This window comes from Callospermophilus lateralis, chromosome 17 (assembly GCF_048772815.1).
Source record: "Callospermophilus lateralis isolate mCalLat2 chromosome 17, mCalLat2.hap1, whole genome shotgun sequence".
NCBI lineage: Eukaryota > Metazoa > Chordata > Mammalia > Rodentia > Sciuridae > Callospermophilus > Callospermophilus lateralis.
Window position 1 is genome coordinate 26,322,731 of NC_135321.1, and position 22,220 is coordinate 26,344,950.

Here is a 22,220-nt window from a genome sequence, read left to right on the forward strand (position 1 = left end):
TTTACCGCCCCCCAACATTTTACCTACATGGCCAGAATCAGTGCACCTGGAGAGGGGACATCGGGTTCAGAGAAGGAAAAGAGAAAAGGAAATATTTAAAGGAGATCCTGAAAATACTTCCCAGCGCCAGGCCTGAGAGTGCACTGGAATTGTTTCAGTGGACAATTCCAGGTCACCCCTGAGGGATGCTGTCTTAGGGGGTGGGATCCAAGAGTCTCCCTTTCTCAAGGTTCCAGGTGGCCCTGCTGTAGGAGATCCGAGCGCTTCATCAAAGATAAACAAAGCCCGCCACTAGAGTGGTGAGGCCACTGTGTATCCTGCTGCAGCGGGGAAAGAGGGCGTGCCAGCTGAACCCAACTTTGATGTGTGCAGAGGTTTCCAAGGCAGGGAATGGGAGGAGGGTGAACAGCATTTCAGAGTCGGGGCAGTGAGGAATCACAGGGGTAAGGGGAGGTTGGACTCTGAAAGGGTTTCATCTGGAATGTCCCCCAAAAGCTCTGTGTTGAAAGCCTGGTCCCCAGTGCAGCCATGTTCAGAGGCAAAGACTGGATCATAAGGACTCTGACCTCATCAGTGGATCAATCCATTTGATGGATAATAATTTGAACAGATTGACTGAGAAACGGTGAAAACGATAAGCAGATGGGATGTGGCTGGAAAGTAGGTCATGGGGCCATGGCCTTGGGGGCTCTATCTGCCCCGACCCCTTTCCGTGTCACTTTCTCTGCCTCCTGGCTGCCGTGAGGACAGTGGATTTCCTCTGCCATGCTCTTGTGCCATGATATTGCTGCCCTGGAGCCAGCCAACTATGGACAGAATCTCCGAAATTACCAGCCAAAATGATTCTTTCAGCTTCTGAGTTGTTTTCATCAGGTGTTTGGTCACAGCAATGAAAAGCTGATGATCACAGACCACAGGACACCTATCTGGGATTGCTCACTGGCACCTATCCTAGTTAGGTTCTACCCTCCCAGCACCTGAACTCAGGACTACCTGCAGGTCCAGCTAGAACCCAGAGCGTATTCTTTTGGCAGTCTCAGGTTTTCTCAGGCAGGCATTTTAAGGGCAGTAGGGTCATCCTAGAAATGTAGCCTCAAGCTCTTAGAAACTGTGCTAGTGTTTTGTTTAAGTCAAAGTTGGGGCTTAGCCAAGAAAGATCTGGGTAGCCTGGCTAGGGGTTGGTCAAGGTGAGACTCTGTACTTGACCTGGAGAAACAAAGATCTAAACCCTGAACTCGACCACTGGCCACAGCCCCCAAAATGTCTGTGTGGGTATATGTGTTGCACCTGCTGCTCTCAGGGGGCTGCGTGGTGGGAACTGAGGCAGTGACAAGCTCTCTGCTTCCCTGCCCTGTGTCTCTCTGTGGAGCACCCTATTTCTAGAATTTTCTCCTCCCATCAACACACACTCTGGGGAACAGTCTCATATCATTTATCTCTTGAGGTTAATGAACTTCAATCTAGGTTTTCCTTGATCAAAATTATTTACATTTTAAGTTGAATCAATAACTGTGGAGTGGCAGCAGCCAACAGATCAATGAAACATGGGGGTGGGTGGGAAGGGAGGTAGTGGGAGGGCATGTGGACCCTGCCTTGTATTGCCAAAACCCCCTCAGTGTGGCCAAGAAGCTGGGTACTGAACCCCATCTGCCAACTGCCTGGTCAGGGGCCCAGCATGCCCCGGCCACTTAACTTCGTTTTTCTGATTTTCAACATTAACGTTAGAAGTGCTCAGTATGCCACTGAACAATTACTCTACCTCAAGGGTGAGGTGCTGTAGGATTGAATGACAGTCCCTGCCCTTGGGGAGCTTCCAGTCATATCAGATAGAAGACACAGCCTTGCCTTGAGTTTTTCAGTCTATGTCTTCCAGGGACATTCATGGTCCCACCCCACAGGAAAACAATGAGACTCCTGTGTCCCTTGGCAGGCACCCAGGGGGACCTCAGACCTTGTAAACAGCTGGTTTCCTTCTGACAAGCAGGGGACGGGGCTTCATGCACTAGCATGTGATAATGGTTCCATTACCAGCTGGAGAGACTCTTAGTATCTGGGAGAGCAAAGAGCAAAACCTGCACAGACACTTTAAAATCTGCCCCTTTGGCACAAGACATGGCAGAGAGAATCTCAGGGCAAGAAGGGTTCTTAAAGACCATCAGATAATTCCACAAAACATAAAAGCAATCAGAACGCTGATCCCTGTCACCTGCATGCAAAGATGTTAACAAATGGCAAAGCAATTGGCTAGAGAGGGACAGTCTCCCCGAGAACAAGCTGGAGGAGGGGATGGGGGTCCCAGGCAGGAGGGGAGACTCCCTGGTCCCCCAGCTGGCAGATGGCAGGTAGCCCTTTGGGCCAGGACTCTCTCTGCCTGTCCTGGGAGCCTCCCTCTTCCAAGGAGCTGGAGATCCCAGCAGAGGGGAGAGAGCGAGGGAAGCTGGGAAGCTTGCACATCCTGCTCCTGGTGCACCCTCACTGGGGTCTCCTTCCAGATCAACCGGCTGGTCATCGGGCACGACAGCACGGGCATGCACGCAGGATGGTTCCTGGGCAGCGTCCAGATCCGCGTGCCTCGCCAAGGCAAGAAGTACACCTTCCCTGCCAACCGCTGGCTGGACAAGAACCAGGCGGACGGGCGCCTGGAGGTGGAGCTTTACCCCAGTGAGGTCGTGGAGATCCAGAAATGTATGCAAGAGGCTGGTGGGACCCGCAGTGTGGATCCCCCTGTGTGCTGAGGCTGGGGAAGGAGAGCGGACCCTGGGCAGCTGGGTCTTGTCTCCAACTGGTGGGGAGAGGGGAGTTCTGTGGGGAGATGATGGGGTCTTCCGATTGCCTCCAGTACCATGGTTCTGGGAGGCAGTAAGGGCGTATTTTACAGATGGGGAAACTGAGGACTCCACAGATGGAATTTTTTTTTCTGGGATAAAGGCAGCAAATGATATTATCTGGAAAATGCATATTCTCAGCCCTGTGGAGAAGAGTTTGAGGCATAGTCCGAGTCCTGCCCTGGGAGGACTGGCTGAGCAGATAAGACAGCTCACTCATTTATTCAGGAGCTATCTATTGAAGCTGCTCCGAGCCAGCCCTGCTCTGGGCTTTGTGGAGGCAGCAGAGAGCAAAACAGAAAAAACTCCTGTCCTCACAGGCTCTACGTCACACCCCCGTGGCAATAAATAGAAAAGATAAAGCAGCAGAGCTCTGAGAAAATGAAGCGGGTGAGGGGTTAGCAGTGGTGTGGGTGGAGGGGCATCTTGGACAGGGTGGTAACGGGGAAGTTCAAGGTGATCTGGTCTCCATTGCATTTCATGTGAGCCCCAGAGCATGGTAGGTCAGAGACTCCTGAGGGTGTCTAGAGGGGTGGGGAGACAGTGGGACCAAATTATGACAGGGGAAGGTCCCTCCCTCCCCTGTCTATATCCACCCCGAGAGCAGCTGCCCTCGGCTCACACCCACAAGCACCCCCCACCCTGGAATGAGCCCTGCCCCAAATCAGCTCTTCCCTTGCCAGGACCTTTGGTATCTTTTCCTGTGCACCTCACCTCCCCAGCCTACCCCAAAGTTCTCCAGAAGCTGTACCATACACACGTGCTTTGCCATGGCACCTGGCGATGTAAGAACGGGCCCCTTTCCTCTGTTATGAATTAAAACTTGATTTCCAATACAGCAGTCTGGGTACTAGCCAAGGACATAAAGATTTGGAAACAACAACAACAACAACAGCACAGGGGTGGGGTGCAGCTTGGTGGTCAAGCACTCGCCTAGTGCAAGATGGAGATGATCATACTTCCTCATAGTGCTGGGGACAGGTTAGATAAGATGGTGCTGTGAAGCAGGAGACACGTGACACAGACTCGGGAATGTTTGTTTTGGGATTACCATTATTGCTATTACTAAATGTCCCCTTTCTCCCACATTTGCCTTCTCAGTGGTCCACTATGAGGTTGACATTTGGACAGGGGATGTGGGTGGCGCAGGTACCACTGCCCGAGTCTACTTGCAGATTTACGGCGAGGAAGGCAAGACTGAGGTACTCTTCCTCTCCAGCCGCTCCAAGGCTTTTGATCGGGCATCCAAGGACACGTTCCAGGTGTGTGGGGTGAGCAGCAGGGGTGCCCATGGAGGTCTACAGGTCACCAAGATAGTTCCCTGGCTGTTCTTATTTCCCCAGCCACATCCACTCAAGAACAGCTGCCTCTCTCCAGCTGAGTGGGAGATGCTGCTTGGAAAACAGATTGCACTAGGATTCCTTCAGCTTCCTGGTGGGGTTCCCTGGGGGGCAGTGAAGCAGGGCACAGAGTTTTGGACTGAGCTCAGTCAAGTTTTACCTTGCGACTTGTTCAGGAACCCCCTCTCCAGGCCTGAGTTTTGAGCCTATAATGAAGGGATTGAGCTAAATCAGGGGTTATCTTTGGTCTCCGTTTAAAGTCAAGTGTGAGGAACTTTAAGAAAAAGGTCCTGGCCAAGCTGGAACTAGGCCAGAGTCATAGGTGTCTGGCACATTGGAGCTGGAGAGACCTGGTTGAGTCAAATGCCCTCATATGCTGCTGAGTAGGCCCAAGTATTTGACCTGAGTCTCAACTTCCTCCTTAGTTAAAACCTAGCTCTGTAATGCCTGCCTGGCTGGCTTCATGGTCCCTGTAATGATCAGTGTTGGGGAAGGCACTCAGGAAACTGGCTAGTGATGGAGATGTGACTAAGCAGTGCACCCTCTAGGGGCCAGCTGGCTAGGTGTGGGGGAACAGGCACAGTTGGAAGGGCAGATGGGAGGGGGCACAGACAGCCCTCCATGGGGAGGGTGGTCACAGGGTGCTATGAGTAGGCAAGTGCTGGAGAGGAGAACTATTGTACTCAAGGCATGACTTGCCAGGCCTAGTGCCCATTCCCATTAGTAGGAAAGAATAAATTCTGCGTGCCCTGGACTCCATCTTGGCTGGTAATTTTTTCACAAAGATGGTTTGGCCAATTGTGAGTTCATGAGCAGGAGGTCAGGGGATTTGTAGTCTCCTCTAGGCCTAGAATCCAATAGTGGGACACTGGGTGACCATGAGGCAGCCCTATAGGCCTTAGTTTTCCATGGCACTCAAGTGGGATAACTGGGGGAACCAGGCTTTGAAAAGGGTCAAATGCCCAGCTAGGGGCTTCTCAGGGTCAGGGTACCTAGGAGGAGCTGGACTAGCAGAGAACCATGTAAACCTCTCCCTGGAGCCTGTAGGGACCAGACCTTGTCTTATACAGGTCCTTCCTGAGAGCCCGTGGTTCAAGACAGAGTGACAATGCCATCTAAGGCTGATGACTCTGTCTACACTGCCCTTTGAGCCAGTTTGTGCTATGCCTAGTGGGGAGACTTAAAATGATGGTCCCCACTCTTAAGGAACTCAGAGCTCTTGAGGGCAAAGAGTGTATCCAAGCCAGGCCAGGACCAGCTCCAAGCTCTGGAGGAGGGGACAAGCAGTCCAACTGATGCTGTGTGTCTGGGATGGCCTTAGACATCTGGGGACATGGATGAGAGTTTTGTTTTTTAAAAAAGAACATTTTTTCTTTTTGCCTATTACAAAAGTTATATATGCTAAATACTAAAAACATATGGAAAGTGAACACTGAAAGATACAGAATGTTTTCAAAAAAGCAATAATAAAGCACAGGAATCAGAACGAATATGTTTGAGCTAGGGGTGAGGAGAGAATAAAGACAGGCCAAGAGAGAGAATAAAGACAGGCCAATAAAGACAGGCATGAGAAAGATGTGGAAATAGGAACAAGAGGAATGAGTGGTGTGTGTGTGTGTGTGTGTGTGTGTGTGTGTGTGTGTGTATGTTTGAAAGAAAGAAACAGGGAAAAAAGATTGGCTCCCACAGGGGTTAGAAGAAAAGAAGTTTGGGGGTCACTGGGACCAGGCCAGAGGAGCCAAGCTGGGTGTGATTGGGCGGTGGGGAGCATGGAGACCCCTGCCCTGTCTGGGCCACAGCCCAGCACGCAGGCCCCGCTCCTGACTCTGCAGGGGAGGTGGGGAGGACGCGGGGCCACCCCAGCCACTGGCCTGTGCTCTGCACAGCTGGAGGCGGCGGACGTGGGTGAGATCTACAAGATCCGGCTGGGGCACACGGGCGAGGGCTTTGGGCCCAGCTGGTTCGTGGACGCCGTGTGGCTGCGGCACCTGGTGGTGCGGGAGGTGGAGCTCACACCGGAGCAGGAGGCCAGGAAGAAGAAGGAGAAGGAGAAGCTGCGGCAGCTGCTCAAGAAGGAGCGGCTGAAAGCCAAGCTGCAGAGGAAGAAGAAGAAGAAGAGGAAGGGCAGCGATGAGGAGGAGGAGGAGGGGGAAGAGGAGGAGTCCTCATCAGAGGAGTCCTCGTCAGAAGAGGAGGAGGAGGAGGAAGAGTCTGAGGAAGAAGAGGAAGAGGAGGAGTTCGGGCCTGGGATGCAGGAGGTGATTGAGCAGTACAAGTTCGAAGTCCACCGCTGGCTGGCCCGGGGCAAGGAGGACAATGAACTTGTCGTGGAGTTGGTGCCAGCGGGCCGATCTGGTCCTGAGCGTAAGCCTGAGGGGCCATAATCCCCTAAAGGGACCAGGGAGGGGTCAGGGGTGGCTTGGTCTCCCTCACATAAAGGCTGAGTAGGTGGGCACCCATCATGATTCTGGAATAGCTCTCCTGACCTGTGTCTGAAAAGCCACCAGGGACAGTTCTCTTTGGGCTGAGCATGGCCCTTGTCCTGAGTCTCTCAAGAGGAACCAATGGATTGGAGAGGGGCCCTGAAATAACTACATGTGGGGCGCACAGGAGAGAGGGATGTGGAGGCCAAATGTTGCTCTTAGCCTCACTGTGAAGGCGTCCTGGGCGGGAGGAGAGGCAGTTTCAGTTCCAGGTTGGTGCAGAGGTGCCTGTAGATCCTTCCTCTTCCCAGGGTCTGCCTGGACCTGGCTCTCAGGCCCATCTCACGGCCCTGCCCTCCTCAGTGCTGTATCTCTCTGTGTCTCCAGCCAACACCTATGAAGTCCAGGTGATCACAGGGAATGTGCCCAAGGCCGGCACAGATGCCAATGTCTTCCTGACCATCTACGGTGAGGAGTACGGGGACACGGGCGAGCGGCCCCTGAAGAAGTCGGACAAATCCAACAAGTTTGAGCAGGGGCAGGTAGAGTGGGGGGTCTCCATTCCCTTGGGAGTGGGACTCAGGCATGGGGCCTGGTGCCTTTGGATGGTCCCCATGGCATCCCCACCCAGCACAGCATCTGCTAAGTGTCTAGCTGGATGCTTCTTTCAATCCACTGAGGCACACCAGCACATGGTGGGGTACGAGAAGAGGACAAGCAGGTTCTAGCAGATGGAGCCCACAGGCTAGCTGATTATCAGGGACAACTAGAGAACAGTATCTGAGAGAAGCTCAGGCATGGAGCAGGCTGAGCGGGGCTTCCTGGGTAAAGGGCTTACCACGGGGTGCCTTGACGAAACCTTGGTGGTGGGAAGGGGAGACTTCAGCTGGGCAGATGAGTATGGTGCAGGTGTGTAACGATTACAGTGAGCCGTATGTCGTGGTGCACACCTGTACTCCCATTGACTTGGGAGACTGAGGCAGGATGATTGCAAATTGAAAGGTAGTCCAGACAACTTAGAGAGACCCGTTTCAGGTAATAAAAGGGGCTGGAGATGTAGTTTAATGGTAGAACACCCTTGGGTTCAATCATCAGTGGCAACAAAAGTAAAATAAAAATGAAAAAGATAGTGAAAGGTGTTTGCAGAAGACAGGACAGTGTGAGCAAAGAGGTGGAGGGAGAAAAGTGCTCAGGTGTGAGGCTGGAGCATCTCCCGCCGAGCTGCGGTTGGTGCTGTTCAGTGGTTGATAAGCTGGGATAAGACCTATGGGTGGGTGCAGCCACAAAGTGCTTGAAAGTGAGGCTGGAAGGTTGAACTGTGTCCTGAAGCAGTGAGAATCCGTGAAAGAAATCCAAGCCTCTTCCTCTTCCAGGTGCAGATGGAAAAGCAGGAAAAAAATAAAGCCATTATTTTTATCCTCCTAGATGTCACAAAATCCCCTGTCCCCTATCCTTCCCATTCCTGTTTTCATACCCAAATCAGGTCCTTTGATCAACACAGAGGAGGAAAAACATTGAACCAAATCCATTAAAATACTTCCAGGCTCATGACTTGATTTTTATTCCAGAGCTCTTGAGTTTTCCTTTAGCCCTCCCTCCAGGACTTGAGGACTAGGAGTCCCTCCTGGGTTTCAGTGGTCTCCTAGAAAAATTATAGCCCCTACATTCCTAAATTGGGGGGAAACTGCTGTAGAAGACAAAACTAGTACACTTGGTGAAATCTGAATATGGACTGTATATTAGATAATGCCACAGTCCCAAGTCATACAACAACATTTTGGTCAATGACAAATGGCATATATAGCAGTGATTCCATAAGATTATATTACCTGGTGACATCCTAGTTATCTTAGTTTTTGTAAGTACACTCTTATTTGTTTTTATTGTTGTTTGTTTGTTAGGGGGTATCAGGGATTAAACTCAGGGGCACTCAACTACTGAGCCACATCCCCAGCCTTAGTTTTTATTTAGAGACAGGGTCTCACTGAGTTGCTTAGCACCTCACCATTGCTGAGGCTGGCTTTGAACTCGTGATCCTGCTTCAGCCTCCTGAGCTGCTGGGATTACAGGTGCATGCCATGATATGCGGCTCTTATTTATTTTTTGTTCACATAATAACAAAAATCCCCTAGTGACAAAAATGTATCCTCATCATTAAATGATGCATGTCTATAATATGTGGACACTAAATTTCCTAAATTTGGTCACCACACTGTGACTATATGAGAATGTTCAAAATATTTAGGGATGAAGGATCATGGTATCTTCCACTTACTTTCGACTGATTCAGAATAAAAGTAGAAAGAGAGAGAGAGCAAGAGAGAGATCAGATTGAGTAATACAGAAAATGTTGCATGTAAGTGCAGAATCTAGGTTAAGGTGAGCAAACTGTCATTACATTGTTTCTGCAAGTTTTCTGAATATTTGAAATCTTTTGCAAAATAAAGAGTCAAAAGAGGATAGCCAAGAATACCCCATTCACGTAAAGGGTCCTGGTGTCGTCAGCTTCCTCCTGTGCATATGGCAGCCTACGTACACGTGTATGATTCCCATTCCGTCTTCCCACCTAAGTGGCGAGCAGCTACAAGCCTTCTGTTTCTGTCAATCACTTTGGATTTGCATAGGACTGACTCATGGCAGGTGCTTAATGAAAATTTGTGGTTGAAGGAGATGACGCACTCGTGCACACATATACAGAATCTCTGTGCACCCCCATGACACACATACAATACAAATGCCGGTATCCAGCAGACTTGTCAACTCTCTACCTCTCTCTCTCTCTTTTCACTTTCCCTCTCTTCCCTCCACCTTGCTGGGCAATGAGAGCAAGAAGTTCCCCTGGGCAGGGGCTGGTTAAATACCAACAGTGCAGAGCAAACACCAAACTAATGAGTTGCGGTTTCCATCACCCCAGCCCTGGTTACTTTGGGGTCTTATCATCCACCTCTGGGTGCTGGGTCCTTGGGAGAGTGGGGCTGATGGCAAGTTGGGGAGAGGGTGGATCTCACCCCTCTGAGTGCTACTCTGGCCCCTCCTAGACAGACACCTTCACTATCTATGCCATTGACCTGGGAGCTCTGTCCAAGATTCGGATTCGCCATGACAACACAGGCAGCAGACCAGGGTGGTTCCTGGACAGAATAGACATCACCGATATGAACAATGAGATCACGTGAGTGGGGCTGGAGGAGAGGGAGAGAAGGCCATCCTTGCCACTAAGATAGTCCCGAGAGAGGACTGGTGGTGGGTGAAGTGATGTCTGTAGGTGAGGGTGGGATAGCTGTGACTCTGGGTTTGGTCCTGTGGCAGGGTGGGTGTCTTGCCTCCTTCCCTCTTAATGGGCAGCCCACTGGAGCTTCTAGTTCTCAGGTGACAGTCTGGAGACCAGCCACTCCAGTTGGCCCATCCGTTCTGAGAGATTTCAATCCCTATCAGGCCTCACACACCTAGTCTCCGTGTGCAGTCTTAGCTCACCCAGAAGTCCCTCCATGGAAAAAAAGAGCATCCCACACCTAGTTTCAATGTTCTAGACCAGAGACCAGCAACCCTTTTCTATAAAGGCTGCATAAAAATTATTTCTAGCTTTGCAGGTCATTTGGTCTGTGCAACAACAACTTTGCTGGTGAAGTACAAAAACGTCTCTGGATGATACCTAAGTGGGTGGGCATGACTGGGTTCCAGTCAATCTTCATCTATGAACACTGAGATTTGAATTCCGTGTAATTTTCATGCCACAAAATATTATCCATCTTTAGTCTCCCTCCCCCAACCATTTAAAAATGCAAAACTCACGTTAGCTCATGGGATGTACATAAATAAGTAGGTGTGGGCCAGCTCTGGCCACTGCTGGAGACTCTCCCCATCTCCCACCCTCCCCTGCCCTATCGTCCCACAGGAGACCAGGCAAAGTTTGCAGATGGTCCAGTGTTATGACTTCCATAAGGTCATCGTGGTGGCACATAAGGACCATAAGACAACTCCACAGCTGAGAACAGGATCTTGACCCAGGGTCTATCCTCCTCTGCCAGTGCCTCACCAGGTCACCCTGGATGAGTGCTTCATCTTCATGCTGTCATTTCGTCTTCTAATAAGTGGGCTTAGTGATGTCACTTCAGCTTACTACTCCAGACCTTCTGAAAACCTGAGATATTTAAACTTGGAAAAGACAAAGTGCTGCTGAAACAGGAGGCAAGCGACAAGCTGTGAACATCCCTGGTTCCCCTGTGGCCCCGCCACGGCTGGCTAGTCCGTTCCATTTGTTTGACATTTCTGGTCCAGCCCAACAATTTAAAAATTATTGTAGCTTTGTAATTTATTTGAGTCTCCATCAGTACTTGTCCTTTTTGATCATTCTTTAAAAATATTAGCTATTCTTTCCTTTTTTCAAATCAAGACATTGATTTGAAAAAAAAAAAAAAGAAGTCCTGTTGGAATTTTGATTGTTCTGCCACTAAATGCATGTATGGAGAATGGCATATTTAAGTTATTAAGTGCTGCACCCCATGTTCATTTTTCCACTTCTCTAACTGTTCCTTTATGTGCCTCAGTAATGCTTTGCAAGTTCCAACACAGAACTGCTCCATGTTCTTGTTAAGTTTATGTCCTGGTATATGTCCTATCACTCATAAATGAAATTGCCTCCTGACTCTTTTTTCTTTGCCTTCCTCCTTTCTTCTTTTGCTCTTTCCTTCCTCATGTCCTCCTCTTCCTCCCCTCCTTTTCTGTGGGTGTTGCTAGTTCGAATTTCTTTAATAAGAAGCCCTCTCTATCCAGTGAGGGCTCTGTGGTGAGCCAGCTCCCCCAGTCTCCATGTTAGAAGCAAATGGAAGCAACGCCTGCTTTGGGTGATAGAGGTGAATCCACAGAAGTCCAGAAGGAATAGAATCACAAGAGCAAGTCCCAGCTTTGCGGAGTGACACAGCCTTCCCAGCAGTGCCCAGGCCCTCCCCAGCCTCTGCAGCTCAGGAAGAAGGGCTTTTCAGTCAAAGGGACTCGACAACACTGGCATCAACTGCCCTGGACCAAGTCAACAGTGTCCACGCACCTGGACACTTTAATCTCTCTCTCCTCTCACACCCCACCCCCAGATCCTCGGCAGGACTTTCTGGCTCTTTGCTCAGGAAAGCATAAGTCTGACCCCATTTCTCCATCTTCCCGACTCTATCCCTGTGCTCAAAGCCTCCTGACTGGTCCCCCTGCTTCTCCCAGGCTCTCCTAGTGTCTCCAGCAGCCTAAGGACCTGATCATGTCCCTCCTCTGCAAACACCTGCAGAGTTTCCTACTCACCCAGAGGAAAAGCCAATCCAGTTCCATTGGCCTGCCTGGGCTGCAGGCTCTGCCCCACGTCCCCACCTGTGTCTCTTCTTGGTCCCAGCCCCTCCCACCTTGCACATTCCTTGCTGTTCCTTGAACCCAACAGACCTGGTCCCACCTGGGGCCTTTGCATTCACTGTCCCCTCTCGCTGGCACTCCCTTCTCCCATGGCTCACTCTCACACCTTTTTCAAGCAGGTCTCTGCCCAGATGTTACCTTCTCAGGGAGGCCTAGCATGCTCCCTCCCCACTTCCTTTTTCTCTGTATCACTTATCACCTAACCCACAGTGAATCTGTGTGCTCAGTCCTTGCCCTGTCCCTGCTTCAAGAAGGTTAAGTGATGACCTGTCTGTGTTCACTGTCGTGTCCTCCCTGGGATCTACAAGAATGCATGGCAGGGTACAAATATAAATCCAAAGGCCTCAAGTTCCAACCCCACTTCCTCAATATCACCAGTATCAACAGCATGGCCAGTTTGGTTATACTTGTTATACTTGATGTTGTCCTACCTTTAGCTTATACACAAAAGTGGTAAAATCCTTACAAAATAATTTACACCTTATGACATTCAACTTTGCCACCTCCTCATTCAATTTTTACTTTAAAGTGAGATTCTCCAATGGTCCCAAGCTTTGGTTTAATGCTCTGTTCAAAGTTGCTCACCCAGGCCCTGCGTTTTCCTCCCCATACCCTTGTCTAAGCCATGTGGTTTCTGTGTCTGCCTCTCTTGTCTTTTGATCCTTAAAGGCCCCCCTGCCTTTCCCTCCCCTGCACCCAGAGCCCTGCTTGAGCAGGATCTACTCCATAGGAGGCTGGGACAGGGTCGGCAGGCCCCGTCTCCTCCAGACCTCCCTTGCTGGCATTGGGGAAAGGAGGCTGAAAGTCCAGCTCCCATCTCGGGTCTGGCCCAGTTTCTGGTTCTGAGAGGAGGTGTGCTGGCCGGTGCTGCAGCTTCGAGCATGCTGAGCCTTCAAAATGTATCTCAGGGACAAGGAACGCTCCTGCTCTGCAGAAGCTCTAGCAGAGCTTGGGAGAGCCTGCACCTTTGCTTTTCTGTCTTTCTGACTTTCTTCTCTCTCCCTGGTTAACCTGCATGGCCCTTTGTCTCTCCCTCTGTCCTTGTCCCCTGCTGACTTCACATTCTCATTGTCCCTGTCTCTGTCCCACTCCACCCCTTCCTTTATCTCTCTCTCTCTCTCTCTCTCTCTCTCTCTCTTAATTGGCCATAATTTAGAACTGTAGCCTATTATTCAGAAGTTATTTGATTGAATGAAATTTTAACTTTCCCATTCATACATTTAAAGGTCAAGAAGTGGAGCACTATGCATTTCACCCTGAAACACTAATTTTTTTGTTTTTCTAGTATTGAACATTTGAGCCCAGAGCCTTGTGCAGGCAAGGCAAGCACTCCACCACGGAGCTGTACCCCAGCCCTGAAACATTAATTTAATGGCCTTTTAACTTCTGTCACTCTTGGCTGAGCTCCTCCTGCCTTTGAAATCCATGTCCATCAATATAACATTGTCCCTTCCCCCCATCCGAGCCCTGGACTAAGGTCGTGCTCTCTGGCTCTGCTGCTCTGGCATGTTGGTAATTGAAGGTACTGAAGACCAGAGGAGCACATGGGCTCAGATGGAGGCAAGACCCTTGGAGTACACTGTCCCCTGCTCCTATGTGGACTAGTGCCCAAATGGCTCTTAATCATCACATCAGGCCCAGGGGAGCAGGAGACACAAATGGAGTACAATGTTCCTAACTTGGAGATGGGCTGCCTTCTCTGACCTTTGATTTGTTCTATTGCTTACAGGTCAGAAGGTTCGGTTCATGCTACTGCCCTCCAGATAGCCGAGGCATGGTCAAGGAGAAAGAAAGGGAAGGAAAATAACAGCAACAACAAAAATAGCATCAACAACTTCTGAGAGCTTCCTTTAGCATATCAGTATATCCCCGATATTGGATGCACATACATGAAAACATTTTTCATTGCTTATCTAAAATTCAAATGTAACTTGGAGTCCTATAATTCTACTGGCTGACTCTGGCAATCCTGGCACAGAGAGGTAGAGGGATTTGCTTGAGGTCACATAATGATTAGAGGAAGAGCCAGGTTTTAGAGGCAGATATTGATTGCAAGGGCAAGCCCCTGGTTCCTGCTCAGCTGCCTCTCTCATCCTGGCCCTGCCTTCCTTCTGTCCAGGCCCCTCCATCATGCTAGGCCTTGTCTCTCCACGGAGGAATACGACTAGGACCTCCCTTCTCCAGATGGCCCAGCTGTCCCTGGGTCTACTCCTTAGCCTCAACCTTTGTACTTTCCCCAAAACACAATTGGTTCATTCCATTGAAATCTATTAACTCAACACATGTGTATGGAGCACTTTCCATGAAACTCTCTGCTAATGTAGCTCTGGCTAATAGATTAGTTCCAGAAAGTGTTGGATCAGTTCCCACAGGCCCTCTCCTTCCACCCTATATGACCCAACTTCAATGGGATGTCTGGAGACCATTCCCCAGACAGGTGACCCATGGAGTCCTTCCCAGATTGGGTGTGCTGGAAGGGCAATGCTGTGAAGGGCGGATTGAGGGGACTGTGTGCCCCTTACTCTCAACCCATACCTGCTCCTGCAGGAAACCTTCCTAAGAGGACATTCCCAACCTTCCCTCCCTATCCCTACAGGTACTACTTCCCGTGCCAACGCTGGCTGGCAGTGGAGGAGGATGATGGCCAGTTGTCCAGGGAGCTGTTGCCAGTGGACGAGTCCTATGTGCTGCCCAGCGAGGATGAGGAGGGTGGGGGACATGGTGACAGTAACCCCCTTGACAACCTGGCTCTGGAGCAAAAAGGTTTTCTAAACTAGAGCTGATTTTCTCCCTCCAGAATCCCTGCCCCCTCCTCTCCTCCACTTTTGATCTCCATCTTTCCTCCCTCCCCAAGGGCTCTGGGTACAATCCAGATGCATCACCCTCTCATTCTTCCACAGCAAGGAAGGAGAGGTCAGGGTGGGAAGCATGTTCCCATGTGCCCAGCAAAATGCTCACTATAAAGTACAGTTTGTAAAGTACATGGGGTTACTGTCGGGATGGAATGGTCGTCGCCAGATCTGATTCATCTTTTGTCCTTCCCTCCAGGCACATGAGAGGCTCCCAATGCATTTGTGTCCAGGGAAGCAATGAACACTGGCCCTCAAGAGTCCCCTGATGCTTGTGCCTCTTCCCTGAAACCTGTATCCCAGATGGCAGTCAGCCCAGGGCTCCTGGCTGGTCCCCTCGATTCTCCCAATCACCATCCCCACCCCCACTTCATCTCCTCTGTCCTATTGACTCTATTGATTGAGGGTTTCCTGTGTGAGCCAGGGTCAGGGGACATTATCTCCACCCTCAGGCAACTTCAGAAAAACACATACTGCAAGTAAAGTGATCATGGAAACGTGCTTATTTCTAATCCTGGGGTCCAGGAGTGTAGGATTGAGAGAGTAGGGGAAGAGCTGGCCTGATGGGGCCAGAGGTGGGGAGCAAGGAATTCCTCCTGGAGGTGGCGGTCCTCTCTCCTCCCGCCAGGAGACTTGAGCAGTCTGCAGCTCACTTCTCTGCATTCTTCTCCTGGCAGATAAATCAACCACGTTCTCAGTGACCATAAAGACAGGGGACAAGAAGAATGCAGGTACCGATGCCAACGTCTTCATCACGCTCTTTGGCACACAAGATGACACGGGTAAGAAAGCAATGGGGACCAAGGCTCACCCATGTCTGTCCCTCCCTGGGACTCAGAAGTGTCCAGGGAAATTCTGACAGATTGCTGAACCCAGCCCCATACAAAAAAGGAAGTTCCTTTTTTCCTAAAATATCTCCGCTAGGTCAGCTTTCTCTTCTGTTCTAATGGCAGAGATGTCCCTTGCCCAAAACGCACCCCAGTAACACCTGGGAAAAAGTGGCTCCTCCCAACCTCCTATGAGCTCCAGCCAGTGGACGCCATTCTTCCTTAGTATGAGATGCCCAAGGTATCCTGGAGTTACTCTGAAGCCTTTGCATAGCAACCCAGAGAAGGGGGCATTTAGTGCTGGGCTAGGATCTTCTCGATGCCCCCATCCAGTCATTGTGTCTGAGTTTAGAGGAGTCAGCCCTCAATTTGTCATCATGCATTAGCTCAGAGCTTGTGAATTCAGAACTGCATGCCAACTGTTCTTGAAGAATGAACGGGCTTATCCTGAGCCGTGGGTGCTTATATTCTAATATGACAGTGAGCTAATAAAGACCTCAGCCCGGGGAACTTAACTGATTGGTTCAAGTTTCCACACCACCATTCATGAGTTGTATGACCACGGGCAAGTTGCTTAACCTCTCTGTGACTTAGTTTTCCCCCACTTGTAAAAAACAAAGATAAAAACTTTATGTGCCTCATGGAATTGTGAATTTCATGAAATTAATTGAACATGTGAAATATTTGGGTCAAAGTGTTATTCAATAAACACTAATCATTATTATTATTTAACCGGTTAGATAAAGCAAATAATGAATGATGAACTAATTTATTTATAACTTCTACCATATGTGGTTGTGATGGCTCCTGAACCATGGTCAAAGGAATCCATGGCTCCAACATCTGCTCTTATTTGCCTAGACACACTCTTGCGCCCTTGACCGTCATCATCTTATTAAGTTCTTACAACAACCCTACAGGGAAGGGAACAAGAACACCTCTTTTTGACATTTGAGGAACCAAGTCTCAGAGACATTGAGCAATTTGTCCAAGATAGTCCAGATGGCAAGAGGCAGAGCCAGGCATTTGGACCAAGGTCTGTCTCTCTATGCGCTTATGCCAGTCTGCAATGAGGCTATGAATGCCAGAGAGTTTCTATGTGAGGTGGGACCATAGTAGGACTGAGGGCAGGGGCAGGGGAGACTTTGAGGCAAGTCTGAGGCAGGAGGGGATGGAGGTGATTCTGAGACCACCTCAAATTTCAGGCTGACCCACAGCCGGAGTCCCCAGATTCCACATGAGAGAGGTATTTGATGCCGTCTCTCCAGCCTTCCAGATGAGAGTCTCCAGAGAATTCCCTTTGTCCCATCTGCATAGGGGCCCCCTGTTTTCTCAGTGAGCATGGGAAGGGTGGTTTTACTGGTAGTTCCTTCCTCACGTGGAGAATCATGAAGAGTTAAGAAAGAAGGTAGATGTTGACATAGAACCCCACCACCTTCTACTTGGAGACGGACCCTGGAGAAGGCCTTTCTTTGGGTATAAACTGGAAATAAAAAAATGTATACTTGAAAGGGTTACAGAAAAACTCAATAAAAGAAAACACACACACACACACACACACACACACACACACACACACACAAGATGTGCCAAGGTACCCCGTGAGTGATAACTGCATAGTCTAAATTTAACTTTAGAGTTGAGAAGTTTGGTCATTATGGAGAGAGACAAAATGGGTTGGTGGCTAACATGATTGGATAGATCTCAGGGTCAGCCAGTCATGTTGGGGTCATTTGGTTGGCAGGAACAACCCTCCTGAAATCCTCCAAGACCAACAGTGACAAGTTTGAGAGAGACAGCATTGAAATCTTCACAGTAGAGACGCTGGATCTGGGAGATCTGTGGAAAGTCAGGATCGGCCATGACAACACAGGTCTGGCTTCCCTCCCCTGTTCTCTCCATGAGCACCATGTTCAGAACCCTGTGGGCATCTGAGAAAATACTTGGAGATTTGGACACCATCTTCCTTCCATAACAACACAGTTTCTCCAACTCTCTAGTCCATTGGAGCCCTGGCTGAACACTGATTCTGGTCTAATTGGTTTGGGTTGGGACCTGGAAACTGGAAATTTTTAAAGCCTTTACCCATTCCCCAACCTCAGTAAAGTTAATATGAGGCTAGATTCGAAACTCCCTGACCTAACTCTGGCTCTCTGATTTGAGTGTGCATCAGAATCACGTGGGGGTAAGGCAGGGGTTTTAAAGCACAGACTAGATTCAACAGGTCTGGGAAGATGCCTGAGAATATGCACATCTCCCAAGTCCTTGGGTGTTATAGAGCCTGATGACCTGGGGTTCCCACTTTATAACCACTGATCTAGCCAGCCCTTTGTCTGGAACCCACAGACAATGCAGATAGGTATAGGATGTACCTGTGTTTGTTCTCTCTGAGTAAAGTTGGACTCTTTTTTTAATTTTTTTTTTTTTTTTAGGTACCAGGGATTGAACTCAGGGGCACTCAACCACTGAGCCACATCCCCAGCCCTATTTTGTATTTTATTTAGAGACAGGGTCTCACTGAGTTGCTTACTGCCTCACTAAATTGCTGAGGCTGGCTTTGAACTCGTAATCCTCCTGCCTCCGCCTCCCAAGTCGCTGGGTGGACCCTTTTTCTTAGTGCCAAAACCACCCTTCTAAGCTTAAGGAAGGGATCCTAGTCCTAGAACCCATGACTGTCAAGACTGCAGGAACAGGGCTCTCTCTCTCTCGTGTTTCCATTGCTTTCTGGAAGCTGGAGCACTCAGGGAGGAGCATCATTCCTCCACTCATTTCCCTCCTCCTCCTGCATCACAAACTGAGCCAGGAAGCTGTGAGTGTCATCCTGCCATTGAGTGGCATGATGGCCTCTGTAGGCTCAGGCTCCCTGCAGCATCCCTGGGCTCCCTGTTTGGAGTTCCTTCCACCCTGGACTGCATCCACTTTCCTCCCCTCAGAATGTCTCTGACCTCCTGTTACCTCCCTGTGCTCCTTCACTGTTGCTAATTTTGCTGGCAGCAGCCCGGGGTGTGATCCAGCCCCAGCAGTGTGCACATATTAACAGGAATCATCTCAGCAGTGCTGTCAGCAGAAGGAATGACGCAGGAATGGCGGAGCTCTGGGTGTCCGCCAGCCAGTCAGGGAGGATGTTTGGAGTCCCTGCAGGAACCCACAGGAAACCATCTCTGCACAAGTCCCTGATGGTTTCTGGGTCTCCTCTCTCTCCAGGCAAGGCTCCAGGCTGGTTTGTAGACTGGGTAGAAGTGGACGCCCCATCTCTTGGAAAGTGCATGACGTTTCCCTGTGGCCGCTGGCTGGCCAAGGATGAAGATGACGGGACCATTGTCAGAGACCTTTTCCACGCAGAGCTTCAGACAAGACTGTACACACCATGTGAGCACCACACACGGCAAGGCCTGTCCCCTTCAGAATACCTGCCACCCGACTTCACCCCAGTCCTCCTCCAGGGTCAACTCCACTTTGGAGATTTGGCTCTCTCATTCCTTCCCCAAATTTCCTGAGCTTGGGGTGGGGGGCAGAGGAAGCAGCCATGGAACTGTGGGCATAACCTCAGGGAAAGAAAACACAGGACTTATTCCAAACTCACTGCAAACTAGCTGTGACAGCACAAAGAGAGCCTGGTCTCTCTAGGCCTCAGTTTCCTCATTTGCTAAATATTTGTTAAATATTTCCTCATTTGTTAAATAGAGATAATAATATAGGGTGGTTCTAGTATCAAAAAGACTGGTCTAACTGTGGGGAATGGTGACCAAGCCACCACCAATCCTTCTTCCAGGCATCCACATGCTAAAGAAATCCCTGCTACAAGATGAGGGTTAGGAGGAGGCAGGAGAACTCAAAAAGGAAGTCAATGTAATTCCTTTTATTGGAGTAGCTTGTGACATTTTGACATTTCCCCTCTACTGTTATCAGCTGATCATAGACATTAAATGTTTATATATGTGTAAGTGCATTTTAGGACCTGGGAATCAAACTGAAGTCAACAAAACTATAAATAATCTGTCTGAATTTGGTAAAATCTGAACCAAACCCAGAGCATATGTACAACTTTTTTTCCTAGCTAAATAATAAACTCTACTCAAATATTTTCCCCAAATAACAAACAGCATGAATCTGTGATGCACTTTTCCCCCTAAAGCAATTCCAGTGAAATATTTTCTGATCCAAAGCCTGAAGTAAAGTGACATTTCCCCCTCCAGTGAAGTCCCTAGGCAGGCATGCACAAAGCAAACCCTAGATCCAGCCCTTGCTCCTAGGAGCTGCCTGCAGCACAAGGCAGACTCTGAACTGACACACACACACAGGGCTGGCAGCAGGACTGGTTGGGACCCTCAAGAGCAGATGTACCCATCCCCTCTGTGCCCTAGGACAGGACTTGCTCTGTGTCCCACCAAACATATAAGAGTTTGTGTGGCCTGACTTTGAATATACAGTTGTCCCTTGACAGTCTGGGGAATTGATTCCAGGTCCCCCCACAGACACTGAAATCTGCAGATGCTTGAGTCTCCTGTATGAAACAACATAACATTCACATATACTTTATGCACAGCCTCCTGTATAATTTAAATTATCTCTAGATGAGTTCTTGAGCCTCATACAATGTAAATGCTATGTAAATAGTTGGAATTCTGTGTTGATTAGGGCATAACAATAAGGAAAAATGTCTGTGCATGTTCAGAACAGACACAACTTTTTTTTTTTTTTTTTTTTTTTTTAATCATGGTTGGTGGAATCTGCAGAAATGGAGGGCTGACTGTGTTCGGTTCTAGCCTGATGGTAAAAGCAACCCATTTGCCCCTTGTCTTGGACTCACTTTTTCCAAAAGAAAAAAAAAAAAGCAAAAAGGTGGGGAGAGAAAGGAAGGAAGGGGAGAAAAGAAAAAAGACCACAAAAAGAAATTGTTCAGGAAAGCCAGAATGAAGAGCTGGGTGCCGCATGAATGTGAAACTCTCAGGGTGGGAACAGGGAGGAGGGGTCGACTGCTCAGGACCTACTTCCAGAGAAGGCCTCCGGGTCCAAAGCCAAGGGCTCCAGGGAACCAGGGAGCTTGGTCCAGGATTGATAGAAAACAGTGTCAGCAGTCCCAGGCAGGATCCTGGAAAGCATGTTGGAAGCTAGGTGTGACAGTGGTCAAGGTGGTGTGATCCCCTGTGAAGCCAGTGAGAAGAGACCACGAGCGCTCCTGGTGGGGTGACCGAGGACCCGTCCCAGAGGCCAGAGAATCAGAAAGGGGCAGCGGAGGCTCTGGACATGCAGTCCCCAGGGGAGGCGGGCCCCAGTCTGGAACTACAAAGGCAGAACCGTGCCATGTCAGAGCCAGGAGGGACTTTTGGCTTCCACATATGTCTGAGGGTCATGACAAGTGAGGAAGGTGTCCCAGGGCAGTGAGTTTGGGGAGGAGAAAGTCTGAGAGGGGACCCTCCCCAGGCCATCTTGAGCTCTTCCTCAACTTTCACACATCAAGGTTTTTCCTGGACGTTCTTAATAAATGTATTTGTGGTTCATGAAACAAACTGAACCACAGTCTAGTTAAACCTCCTCGTTTTATAGGTGAAGAAACCAAGGCCCAAGGACACACAGCTAGCTACCCCACGGCAGAGGCAGGACTAAAAACCAGAAACCAAATGTGGGCCCAGGCCTGGAGCCATGAGGGCTCAGGGTGGGCTGTTCCTACTCAGAAACGTCCAGGGCTTCTGCTGCTGCCCACTGGTCTCAGGACAGCCCAAACTCCAACACCAGCTTTTCTCTCAGGCCTCCCAGGCTTCAGGCCAGGGAGCAACCTGAATCCTCACAGGACTGCAGAGATGAGCCTCCCCGTGACTTGAGGGCCTGGCAGGGTTAAGGCAACCCATAAGTGGGGTCCTCTCGGGCCACTGTGGGGCTCCATGTCATCTTCATGGGCCTCCACGGCATGCTCTCCCTGTGGCTGGTGGGCAGGAGGCAGTACGTTCTTCCAGTTCACCCTGGGGGTAGACTGTACAGGCGCTGAGGTCGGACAAGTCTGGGTTCAAGTTTGAATACCACCATGTTCATCTCGGGCAAGTGATTTCTCTGAGCCATGATTTCCTCATGTTATAAAATGGGCAAAACAATACCTACTCCATCAGGTCATCGAGATGAGGACTTTAGAGTGCTTAATATAGAATCTGGCACATAGCAAGTCCTCCATGAATGACAGTTACAAGTGTCACTATCACAGGTCTGCAGCAAAGCACCCTGAAAATAAATGAAGAGCAAATTCCTTGTCTGGAGAAGCCAGAACTACCTGTTCTCTTGAGCATTTTCCTCTGGGATTTCTCTTTTGTGTGATCTATCTCTCTTTCTCTCTCTCTCTCTCTCTCTCTCTCTCTCTCTCTCTCTCTCTTATTTTACTGAGTCCTACAGTAACCATATACATTCATATACATATGCAGCAAATGAAAGTGTCTCAAAAAATTTACCCTCCCTCTGTGGGACATACAGTGAGATTTTCTATTCCATTCGATTCGATTCCATATAGTTTTTTAAAAATATTTTTTAGTTGTTGATGGACCTTTATTTTATTTATTTGTATGTGGTGCTGAGAATC

The 22,220-nt window shown here is 49.4% G+C and overlaps 1 protein-coding gene across 3 annotated transcripts in view; it reads left to right on the forward strand.

Annotated features, from left to right (window-relative positions):
- Loxhd1 (lipoxygenase homology PLAT domains 1) overlaps positions 1-22,220 on the forward strand; it is a 136,889-nt gene that overhangs the window by 65,229 nt on the left and 49,440 nt on the right. For 2 of the 3 annotated variants that reach the window (XM_076837038.2, XM_076837039.2), the window contains exons 17-25: positions 2,493-2,685; positions 3,927-4,087; positions 6,052-6,529; positions 6,976-7,130; positions 9,627-9,760; positions 14,576-14,742; positions 15,506-15,610; positions 17,400-17,528; positions 18,860-19,024. In XM_076837038.2, coding sequence (XP_076693153.2) covers positions 2,493-2,685; positions 3,927-4,087; positions 6,052-6,529; positions 6,976-7,130; positions 9,627-9,760; positions 14,576-14,742; positions 15,506-15,610; positions 17,400-17,528; positions 18,860-19,024 — 1,687 coding nt within the window. The remainder of the gene's footprint in view (positions 1-2,492; positions 2,686-3,926; positions 4,088-6,051; positions 6,530-6,975; positions 7,131-9,626; positions 9,761-14,575; positions 14,743-15,505; positions 15,611-17,399; positions 17,529-18,859; positions 19,025-22,220) is intronic. The other variant, XM_076837040.2, reaches the window with a different exon arrangement.